The sequence below is a fragment of the Chiloscyllium punctatum genome, chromosome 10 (genome assembly GCF_047496795.1).
Source record: "Chiloscyllium punctatum isolate Juve2018m chromosome 10, sChiPun1.3, whole genome shotgun sequence".
In the NCBI taxonomy this organism is placed as follows: domain Eukaryota; kingdom Metazoa; phylum Chordata; class Chondrichthyes; order Orectolobiformes; family Hemiscylliidae; genus Chiloscyllium; species Chiloscyllium punctatum.
The window spans coordinates 60687306-60699571 of record NC_092748.1 but is presented as its reverse complement, the minus strand read 5'-3'; the positions used below and the strand labels follow the sequence as shown (position 1 = coordinate 60699571).

Below are 12266 nucleotides of genomic sequence, written 5' to 3'. Positions count from 1 at the left end.
AAAATTACAGAGATTAATACATTAAATGAATGGTAAGTAAGTGGGAGATCATTCCCTTTGAACTTAAGAGTAGAATAGAACAATTCCTAAATGGCCAGGCAGTAAAGGTGAATTCAACACTTATGAATTCAGATGCGTAAATTTTGACCAGTGGAGACTCAATGGGTGAAAGCACCATTTTGTTTGCTGGACCTCTGACTCTGAATGTGATATAGATCATTATTTTCTTGTTCAAGGTATTTTAAGCAAAATTGATAATAAAATTATAGCCTTTGTATCTACTGGCTAGAATATATGGATATCTGGACGATGACAACACTTTTAATAGAGGTTATGTTGCAACTGTTAAAGCTCTTGTTAGATTATACATAATGCAGTGAAGTTCCAAGTGCTGCATCATAGAAAGGATATATGGCCTTTGAAGGCAGTGCCGCATAGATGTGGCAGAATGATTCCTGACCTCAGAGTTAAATTGTGTGGAGTGGTTACACAACCAGATTTATATTCCCTAGAATTTAGAAGGTTAAAGGTTAGATTGATCGTATTTTCAAAATGTTGCAGCAAACAGGGTAGGTAGTGAAACTGTCCCGGCTGTTTGAGAAATCCAGGGCTAGTAATCATAGGTTCTAAGTTTTTAGACTATTTGGAGTGAAAATATAAAATATTTTTATCACTCTGGCTGAAGGAGATACTAGATAAATCTAACTGAAGAGATCTTTAGGAATTATTTTTTTAACTTGGGTACAGTTTGTGTTAATTCTTTATTTTAAATCAGATAAATGTTTGTTCGGCAAAGGTATTAAGGGATGTGGGTCAAAGGTACATATATGGAGTTAGGTCACAGATCAGCCGTGAATCTCATTGAATGGCCGAACCAGGTTGAGAGGTTGAATAGCCTACTCCTAATCCTAAATCCTATTCCTCATCCAGCCACCAAATGTATTCATGTGAGGCTGCCGATGTATTTTTAATTTTAAATCCAATTGATTTGTTAATCAAGAGATGGGACAAAAGTGGGAATGTGGCTAGGTTTCATATGAATGGCAGAACAGGCTGAATTACCTACCCCCTATGGTCCTATTCAGTAATATTAACTAAATTAAAAGTCTGAAAATGTTAACTTTACTCTCATGATAACATGTTTATTTGTATCTTAAATCATGAATCTTTTGAATGTAATATTCAAAAACAAAAAAAAGGCACTTATGTGTGTTTCCCCAAAATCCAAGGTAATTTGCTGAATTCAGTGCAAACTTAATCTGTTTCTGTATTTTATGTTTAATTTATTTGTATTTGATCTCATTCTTTTGGTAGGAAGTTTGGAATAATCCAGGGCAGTCAGCATTGATTTGTGACAGCAAGATTGTGTTTGACTAACTTGCTGGAATTCTTTGAGGAGGCTTTGAAGCGTTGATGAGAGTGCCATGTTTGTTGTAGTCTGAATGGATAGTACAAGAGAGAATTGTAGATCACGGTAAGAAATTGGTGGACTTGTCAAGTTGGCAGAAAAATGATCAGCACTATTCAGTCTGGTGAAAGGTGAAATGTGAAATAATGCATTTGGGAAAAGCAGACTAGGCATAGGAATGCACAATAAATGACAGGACAGAGAGGCCTTTGAATGCATGTTCACAGATGCTCAAGGTAGCAGGACTGGTAGATGCAGTGAAATTGATGGTGGACTTAGGGTACTTTTATTAGCTGATGTACAAAATACAACTGCAGGGTAATAAATCTAGAATATTATAAAACAGCAATTCAGCCACAAATAAACTACCATGTATATTTCAATTTCCACATTAAGGACAGGATGTGGTTCTGTTCGCGCCAATACAGAGATTCAGAAATCTGTTGGAAGGGCTGGAGAATTTTAACTAGGAACAAAGATCGGGTTAGGTTGGTATTGTTCTCTTTGCAACAAAGGAGGCTAAGCAGCCTAAATCTCGTGATTGGATCTAATTCTCTTAGAGAGATCCAAAACTAGGTGGCATAGATTTAAAATAGAAGGATTAGGGGAGAGTTGAGGAATAATGTTTTCATTCTGAAGGTAATGGAGGTCTGGAACTCTGCCTAAAAGAGTTGTAGAGACAATAAATTCTTCATATTAAAATAAAGTATACTGATATTTACTTGAGGAACTGTAATCACGAAGGCTATGGACCAAGAGCAGAAAAGTGAGATTAAGGTGGAATTTTGGATGGGCGTGGACAAAATTCGTTGATTAACGCCCTTTTTTAAAAAAAGTTTATTCATGAGGCTGGCCAGCATTTATTGCCCTTGAGAAGGTGGTGGTGAGCTGCCACCTTGACCGTTGTAGCCCTCCTGCTGTGAGTTGACCCACAATGCCCTCAGGGAGGGAATTCCAGGGTTTTGTCCCAGCAACAGTGAAGTAATTTCCAAGTCAGGATGGTGAGTGACTTGGAGGGGAAATTGAAAATGGTGGTCTTCTCAGATTATTGCTGCCCTTGATCTTCGCGATGGAAATGGTCATGGGTTTGAAAGATGCTGCCTGAGCATCTCTGTTGAATTTCCGCAGTGCATTTTGTAGATAGTATACACTGCTGCAACTGAGTGTCGGTGGTGGAGGGAGTAAATGCCTGAGGATATAGTGCCAATCAAATGGGCTACTTTTGTCTTGGATGGTATCAAACTTCTGTAAGTGTTGCTGGGGGACTGCACTCATCCAGGCAAGTAGGAGTATTCCATCACACTCCTGACTTGAACCTTTTAGATGGTGGGCAGGTTTTGAGGAATCAGGAGATGTTACTGTGTAGTACTCCTAGCCTCTGACCTGCTCTTGTAGCCACTGTGTTTATGTGGTGAGTCCAGTTGAGTTTCTGGTCAATGATAGTCCCCAGGATGTTGACAGTGGGGTATTCCGTGATGGGAACACGATTGAATGTGAAGGGGCAGTGGTTAGATTGTCTCTAGTTGGTGATGGTCATATCCTGGCATTTGTGTGGTACAAATGTTGCTTGTCACTTATCAGCCCATGCCTGGATATTGTCCAGATAATGTTGCATTTGGACATGGACTGCTTCAATATTTGAGGAGTCAGGAATGGAGCTGAATATGGTGCAATCATCGGCAAACATCCCCACTTTTGGTCTTATGTTGAGGGAAGGTCATTCATGAAACAGCTGAAGATGGTTGGACCTAGGGCACTACCCTGAGGCGCTTGTGCAGAGATGTCTGGGTGCTGAGATGACTAGCCACCAACAATCATACCATCTTCCTGTGTGTCAGGTATGACTCCAACCACTGAAGAGAATTTTTCCCCCCCTCCCACCCCCCAATAGTTTTGCTCGGGCTCTTTGATGCCACACTCTATCTAATGCAGCCTGGATATCAAGGGTTGTCACTCCCACCTCACCTCTGGAATCCAGCTTTTTTTAGTCATGTTTGAACTACGGCCAAAATGAGATCAGAAGGTGTGTGGTCCTGGCGGAACCTTATCTGGGTGTCATTGAGTAGGTGCTGCTTGCTGGCACTATTGATGACACCTTCCATCACTTTACAGATGATCAAGTATAGACTAATAGGGCAGTAATTGGCGAGATTGAATTTGTCCTGGTTTTTATGTACAGGACGTACTTGGGCAATTTCCACAGGGTTGGATAGATGCCAGTGTTTTAACTGTACTAGAACAGCTTAGCTAGGGAAGCAGCGCGTTCTGGAGCACAAGTCTTCAGTACTATTGCCAGAATGTTGTCAGGGCCCGTAGTGTTTGCAGCATCCAGTGTTTCCAACTGTTTCCTAATATTACATGGAGTGAATTGAATTGGCTGAAGACTGGTATCTGTAATGATGGAGAAGGCATAGATGGATCATCTACTCAGCACTTCTGGCTGAAGATTATTTTAAAATCTTCAGCATTATCTTTTACACTGATGTGCTGGAGTCTTCCATCATTGAGGATGAGCATATTTGTGGAACCACCTCCAGTGAGTTTTTTTAAATTATCCATCACCATTCGTGGCAGGATTTGGCAGGACTGCCGAGCTTAGATCTGATCCATTGGTTGTGGGATCGCTTAGCTCTGAATATCACTTGCTGTTTGGAATGCAAGTAGTCCTGTTTGGTGGCTTCACTAGGTTGACACCTCCTCTTGAGCCAAGCCTGCATTTTCCTTTGGACCAGGGTTGATCCCCTGCTTGATGGTAGTGGGTTGAGTGGGGAACATGCCAGGCCATGAGGTTACAGATTGTGCTGGAGTACAGTTCTGCTGCTATTGATGGCCCATATTGCCTCATGGATGCCCAGTCTTGAGATGCTGGATCTGTTCAAAGTTGGTCCCATTTAGCATGGTGATAGTGCTACACCACACGATGGAGGTTATTCTCATTGCAAAGGCGGGACTTTGTCTCCACAAGGTCTGTGCGGTGGTTGTTCTTACTATACTGTCATGGACAGATGCATCTGCAGCTGGCCAGTTGGTAAAGATTAGGTCAAGTATGTTTTTTCTTGTTCCCTCACTACCTTCTGCAGACCCATCAAGCAGCTACGTCCTTTAGGACCCTACCAGCTCGATCAGTAGTACTGCTGCCAAGCCACTCTTGGTCGTCAACATTGAAATCCCCTGACCAGAGTACATCTTGTGCCCTTGCCATCTTCAGTGCTTCCTCCAAATGTTGTTCAACATGGAAAAGTATCAATTCAACAGCCAAGGGAGGATGGTACGTGGTAGTCAGCAGGAGGTTTCCTTGCCCGTGTTTAACCTAAAGCCATGAGACTTCATGGGGGCTGAAGTCACTGTTGAGGATAACTCCCAGGGTAACTCCCTCCCGACCGTATACCATACCACTGTGTCACCCCCTCTGCTGGATGGTGATGGTGGTGCCTGGTTTGTTGTCTGTAAGGCATGATTATGTGAGTAAGAGTATGTCAAGGTGTTGCTTGACTAGTTTGAGAGACTCTGGAAAAGTACAGCAGGTCAGGAGAATTGATGTTTTGGGCATAGCCCTTCATGAGGAATGTGGGGAGTTGAAGGGTGATGAGAGATAAATGTGGGGGTGGGGGAAGGTAGCTGGGAAGGCGATAGGTAGATACAGTTGCAGGGGGTGATAGTGATACATCAGAGGGGAGGGTGGAGCGAACAGGTGGGACAGTTCAAGCAGGCAATGCCAAGTTGTTGGGTTGGATCTGGGATGAAGTGGGGTTGAGGAGAGGTATGGAAACTGGTGAAGTCAACGCTGATGCTGTGTGGTATGAGGGTCCCAATGCAGAAGATGAGGTATTCTTCCTCCAGTCATTGGGCGGCTTGGATTTGGCAGTGGAGGAGGCACATGACTTGCATGCCCTTGGTGGAGTGGGAGGGGGAGTTGAAGTGGTTGGCCACAGGGCTGTGGGCTTGTTTGGTGTGTGTGTGTCTCAGAGATATTCCCTAAAACATTCTGCAAGTTGGCGTCCTGTCTCCCCAGTGGAGAGGAGACCACATTGAGAGCAATGGACACTGTAGATGAGGTGTTTGGATGTGCAGGAAAACTGTGCCAGATGTGAAAGGATCCTTTGGGGCCTTGGATGGAGGTGAGGGGGGAGGTGTGGGTGCAGGTTTTAGACCACTTGCGGTTACAAGGGAAGGTGCCAGGAGTGGAGAGTGGATTAGTGGGGGTGCGTGGACCTAGCAAGGGAGTCACTGAGGTAATGGTCTCTGTGGACCGCAGATAGGAGTGGGGAGGGAAATATATTTCTGGTAGTGGAGTCTGATTGTAGGTGGTGGAAATGGCGCAGGATAATGAGTCATATCTGGAGATTGGTGGGGTGGAAGGTGAAGACCGGGAAGTTCTATCCTTGTTGCAGATGGAGGGCTGAGATTCAAGGAGGGGAGATGTACTTGAGGGCATTGTTGATCATGTGGGAGGAAATTGTGGTCTTTGACATAGGAGGCCATCTGGGATGTTATGGAGTGGAATTGCTTTCCATGGGAGCAGATATGACGGAGGAGTTGGGAGTAAGGGACTGCGTTTTTACATGAGGGGGGGATGGGAGGGAATGTAGTCCATGTAGCTGTGGGAGTCGGTGGTATTGAAATTGATATCTTTGTTGAGTCGGTCGCCAGAGGTTGAGACGGATTGGTCGAGGAAGGGGAGGAAGATGTCCAAGATGGTCCAGGTGAACTTAAGGTCAGGGTGTGAGGTGTTAGTGAAATTGATGAACTGTTCAACCTCCTCGTGGGAGCACAAGGTGGCGCCAAAACAGTCTCAGTGCATTGGAGAAACGGTGGGGGATAGTGCCAGTGTAACTGTAGAAGATGGACTGTTCCACGTATCTGAGGAAGACACTGGCTACCCTGTTGGTCTGAAGGAAGTAGGAGACAGCTCTCCCAGTTTTGGCAGTAGCCCCCAGATGTTTGTAGGTAGGACTTTGCAAGGTTGTTTCTGCTGTTGTCTTTTCCAGTGCCAGGTCAATGCTAGTTTTCGATTAGATTAGATTTGATTAGATTCTCTACAGTGTAGAAACAGGCCCTTTGGCCCAACAAGTCCACACCGCCCCTCCGAAGAGAAACCCACCCAAACTCATTCCCCTACCCTATATTTACTCCTGACTAACACTGTGGGCAATGTAGCATGACCAATTCACCTGACCTGCACATCTTTGGACTGTGGGAGGAAACCGGAGCACCCGGAGGAAACCCACACAGACACAGGGAGAAATGTGCAAACTCCACACAGACAGGTAGGAATCGAACCCAGGACCCTGGTACTGTGAGGCAGCAGTGCTAACCACTGAGCCACCATGCAATCTAGTTTCATTTCTTTGAGATTTTGTAGTGATTGGTACAACTGAATGGCTTGTTATGTTATTTCAGAGGGCAACTGCATTGCTGTGGTTCTGGAGTTACATGTAGATCAGACCAGGTGAGGATGGCAGATTTTCCTTCCCTGAAGGAAGGATATTAGTGAAACTGATGGGTTTTTTGACAATCGACAATTATTCCATGGTCATCAGCAGATTCTTAATCCCAGGTAATTTGTTTTTTGAATTCAAATTCCACCATTTGTTGTAATGGGATTTGAACCCAGGTCCCCAGATTGTTATCTGGGTCTCTGAGTCTCGTGGTAATGCCACTAGGCTATTGCCTTCTGCCCTGTTAATTTCTGTGCTGCTGTTTCACAGAATTTATTCTTAATGTGCAATGAAGATGTCTTCATTTTGGAGTATTGGAGGAAACGGTGGGGAGTAGTGTACAAATGTGCTGTACATTGATAGCAGTGTAACCCGAGTATAGGACTTTGACTCTCCAAGTACGCAGTAGTGCATGTACTGAGATTAAATCTTTCAAAATTAACAAACCATCCAGCTGCACGAGTGAACATAAAAGATATCAGTGTGCTGAAAAGAAGTAGTAGTTTACCCCGGTGTCTTAATCAACAATCTATTCTCCTCCAACACCACCAAGATAGAAATGAGCTGTTATTTATCCCATTTGTTTGTTATAATTGGCTGTTATGTTTATCCACACAATCAACATGATCACTTTTTTTAAGTTAGTCGGTTGACTGCGAAGAGTTTTGGGATGTTTTTTATACATATATGTATAAGTGTGTTTATACATATGCACACATATATATTTGCTACACAAGTGCAAGCTCATTTTTACTTCTCCAGATGTGAAGAGACACTTGGACCATATCTTGGGAGAGTAATCTGCCATTTGTAATGTACCATTAAGCACCAACACTGTTCTCCATCTGAACCATCAATTAAAAAAACCTTTATGAACATACAGCATCCTTGTCAAACTTTTCATTACGTATGCAAACCCAGAATTCTTAATTTGCTGATATAATTGCATCAACAATTGACATTCTGGGAATGGCTACTCTGTACCCACAGGGGATAAAATTCCAAGACCTACTGCGGAAGCCCAAAACCACAGATAGCTACAGACAAATTCTTGGTCCCTGGTTCTGGAACGTTTCCTATGATATGTTTGGGCCACAGTAACCTGTAGGGAACTGAAACCACAGAACCGGACCCAAAGATACGGGGGTTGCCCTGTACTTGAAGATCACAGTGTTTTGATGTATGTTTGTGATCAAAGCCAGTCTGATGAAACCTGCTAATGCAAAGAGGCAAAACTTGTAATTGCAACAAAACTTGGCCATTATACTTTAGCCTAGCTTTATGGGTTCATGTTTTCAAAACTGAAAGATTAAAATGAATATGATTCTAGATGACTTTTGAAACCTCCTATGTTTCATGGTGAATATAAGTATGGGGGTGGGGGGGAGAACGGGATGTATTGTGTGAACCAACTTCAAAGTGAAGTTGAATCTGTCCTGCCTAAATAGAATGCTTTAACAAAATTACCACCACCCCATTTTGTCCCAGTGGAGCATCTCATTTTTCACATGTATCTGAATGAAGCTACCAATTTAATACAACATTAAAAACCAAGTTGGAGACTCTCCCAAATTTAGTTCATTTAGGAATATTATAATCCGTTATAATGGTGGTTTGAGACTCCATCTGACTGTGCAAACCCAAGTTCAGAGAGCTAAAATTGAGGCTGATGCAACCCAGTTGAACTAGCACCAATATGCTGAGACTTGAGCGTAAATTTTTAATGCCGATTTACCCAAAACCAGACTCCTTCACAAAATTGGCCACAATCCCAGACTAAATTTAATGAGTGGCAGGTTTCTGATGTTTGCAGGAATGTTCAGCTTGAGCTCATTTTGTTTCAGGCACTTAGTACTCTTATTTAGGAAGTATTAATATTAACAGATATTTGACTTTCACAGAAACTGACTACTTAATGAGACTTAAAAATGGTTCAGTGTTTTTGAAAATTATTTTCAGTGATTCTAAAAATGTTTACAGGTGGAGACTAGATACTTGTTAAAACTCTTTTGAGATAAAGCTTTTCACAATACATAGAAAAGTATGCAATTGTATTCTCATTTTCTAATCTTTTTATTCAGTCATGGAACATAGATGTTGCTAAATGGTCAGCATATCCCTAATTATCCTTAAGAAGGTTGTGGTATGCTACCATCTTGAATTGAAGCAGTCCACACTGCACTCAATCACCTAAGATTTTATATTTGAGATCATGCAAATACATTTTTCTGGATATTTGATTATAATCTAACTGGTATACTTGTCACATTGGTCCAGCAAGCTCCCATTTTATTTAATTAGTTGTGCAATGCATTTAATTAAATACTTTTACAATGAAGTACAGCATTTGTTAAACCATAACTTGGTTTAAATTTCTCTTCTCAAGGATAATTTTTGTATGGATGAACTGTATGCTGATGGTTGCATTTTTTAACTTTGACAGGTATTTGCCTCCTGAGTGCTTTGTTGTAGGAAAAGAACCACCCAAAATTTCCAACAAAGTGGATGTCTGGTCTGTAGGTGTTATCTTCTTCCAATGTCTGTATGGTCGTAAGGTGAGAGTTTTCATTTTGTATGCCAATAGGTGTGTTTATTTCTCTCTTTTGGGGAAGAAGTGATCTAATGTAAAGTTTTGTTTTTTCAGCCATTTGGTCACAATCAGTCACAGCAAGACATCTTACAGGAGAACACAATATTAAAAGCTACTGAAGTCCAGTTTCCTGTTAAACCAGTTGTTAGCAATGAAGCAAAGGTAGTTGTTCCAAGTGTTTTTATGTAACCTTGTTAGAAGATGGGTGATTTTTTTTTAATTGACTATTTTAACTAATTGTCAAGACGCATGTTGCATAATGTCTAATGTTTCTGTTATTCTAGGCTTTCATTAGGCGTTGTTTAGCTTACCGTAAAGAAGATCGGTTTGATGTCCATCTGCTGGCTAATGATGCCTACCTTCTCCCTCATATGCGCCGGTCCAATTCTTCAGGAAACCTTCATATGCCTGGACCAGCCACAATTCCTGTTTCACCCATGTCAAGCATAGTTTCTTACTAAGATTTACTTTAGTCACATTAACAATTCTTGTAGAACTTGTTTCAAGGTTGATCTGCAGTTGGATGTCACAACTTGTGGCCGGCCAGGTGACATGAGATGAAAGGGGGAGGCGGTGAAACGATTGAAAGGCACCAATTGTTGAATCATTTGATTTATTTCAAATAGAGTTTGAACCATGGACAACAATCAGCTGCACTTGTTACAAAATTACTGTAGACCATAAAGCTCAGTACTCCCATTAGGCAGCCTTTGTGTTCAGAACTGTTCATCCTCTCCTGCTTTTTTGGGAACACTGTATATAGTAGCCTAATGAGTCACTTTGGGACTATTTTTTAATATAATACTGATTTTGTTTAAAATAAGGCCAGAACAAATGATTTTAGCACAAAGAAATACAACAACCAACCCAATAAAATTATGTAAAGAGAGATTGTAGTAGCCCTCAAAATCTGACAGTGCACAAAACCATTTGCATATTGAAGCTACTATGAACAGCTGGTGTATTTAAAGGTCAAACTGTAGAATGTACTGTGCAGGACAATAGTAAGATAGCATTGTTTTATATTGTTGTAAATGATTTCATTATACTTGTTCTTAAGTTACAACAGTTTGATTCTGTACAGGCTGTATTATAATCTGGCTTTATTTGTTTGGTTTTCTTAATGAGAACTATTATTCTAATAATGGAGCTTTTGCCATTGCTGCTAGGTTGCATTGGTGTTTTTGTTATAACATTGCCTTCATACATTACCCACACACTGAAGTGTCTAAAGGCTTAATTTGCGTTAAATAAAACCATTTTAAGCAAGTTTTGTAGTTTTGAGGAATAGGACATTTTACTAATAAGCCCTGACCTGTTTGACAAATAATTCAACTGGTTTTCAACTAGTTTGGAAGAAAAATGAAAATGCAAGTGAGATCACATGTTTGCAGGATTATTGATTTATTCTGTGTAGGTAATATGATGTGAAACATTAAATTCTGAACAATTGCCTTGTGCTGTACAAATTACAACCATTTTCAGTAACACAAAATCTTGCTGTTTAGTACAATTTACTGCTTGTTTTAACATCCATACTATAGAATACCTGTATGTAATTAGTACACTTGGAAACAAAACAAAATTGGTTCATCTAGGCTTTGTTAATGTTGTATAATTAAGCTGTTGCCTGTGTTGCTGTTTGTTGAAAGCGACTGTTTTCACTGTAAATAAAATGTTATCTGTCAATAAAAAGGTGCTGCTGATACTGTAGAGCGTGTAGCCAAAACTAGTAATAAACATTCAAAATTATATTTCATTCAGGTAGCTTTGTCAAAGAAAATGTATATTTTAAGCATCATGCACACAATTAAAAATATCTCAATCTGTTCTGGAAAAACTATATGCTTAGCGTTCTACAAATTATTATTATGATGATGATAAAGCACCTGGTCTCAATTTCTAGTTTCTGTTGAGCCTCAAAATACGACAGATGTGTTTTTCCCCCACTTTTACTCATAACTCCATTTTTACTTCTAAGTTGGAATAAGGTCATCAGTCTTTCTGGTTTAGATTAGATCATAGTTAGAAAAAGTTCTGTTATTTTATAAAATAATGTATTTACTGCTGAGTCAGCCAGTCCCTTTTTTTTAATATAATGCTTGACTTTGATATAAACAGCAGTGATAACCCTCAACAAAAAAAAACAAAATAATGTCCTTATTAGAATAAACCAATAAAACTGACAACAGATTTCTTTCAGGATCTATGAAAACAACCTGAGCAACTGCAATCTCTAGGAAACCAAAAATGCATGAAAAAGCTGAAACATGCAACTGATAATTATTAAATACTGCTGATACTGAAAATTTGAAATCAAGAAAATACTGGAAATAATATGATCAGGCAGTATCTATAGAGAGCAAAAAAAAGTTTTAAATTTATCTATCATCTGAACTGGAAGTTAGAAATATAAACAATTACAGAGGAGGGAAACAGGAGAACAAAGGGAAGGAAGAGGGTAAGTCAATGACAGTGATTTCCTTTGCTCAGAGGAAACTCTAAGGTTAATATCTCAACCTTCAATTCTGCACTTCACAACCTTCCAAACTCAGTTAAACAATTTGAGATCTTAACTACTATTCCTATATTTTAGGAATGCAGCTGCTGGCAAGGATTTTGTTACCATTTATAGCTCTTATAGATCCATCTTTTGTTTCTTGTCCCTTTATCACTCCCTTGGCCACATTGTTTGTAATTTAGTTGCTGAATATTAGAGGCCAGTTGGGTAATTTAGGATTCTGATCTGCCATCATGACAGCCTTGGAAAGGCCCAAGGAAGCTAATTAGGTAGGTTAATGGCAGACAAGAACTCCCTCATATTTCCACA

At 40.5% G+C, this 12266-nt stretch overlaps 1 protein-coding gene across 4 annotated transcripts in view; it reads left to right on the top strand.

Moving 5' to 3' along the window:
* Nucleotides 1-11279, top strand: part of LOC140482220 (serine/threonine-protein kinase tousled-like 1) — a 142258-nt gene extending 130979 nt beyond the window's left edge. For all 4 annotated transcript variants that reach the window (XM_072579319.1, XM_072579317.1, XM_072579316.1 and 1 more), the window contains 3 exons: nt 9290-9401; nt 9491-9598; nt 9721-11279. In XM_072579319.1, coding sequence (XP_072435420.1) covers nt 9290-9401; nt 9491-9598; nt 9721-9897 — 397 coding nt within the window. In that variant the 3' untranslated portion in view covers nt 9898-11279. The remainder of the gene's footprint in view (nt 1-9289; nt 9402-9490; nt 9599-9720) is intronic.
* The last annotated feature ends 987 nt before the right edge of the window (nt 11280-12266 follow it).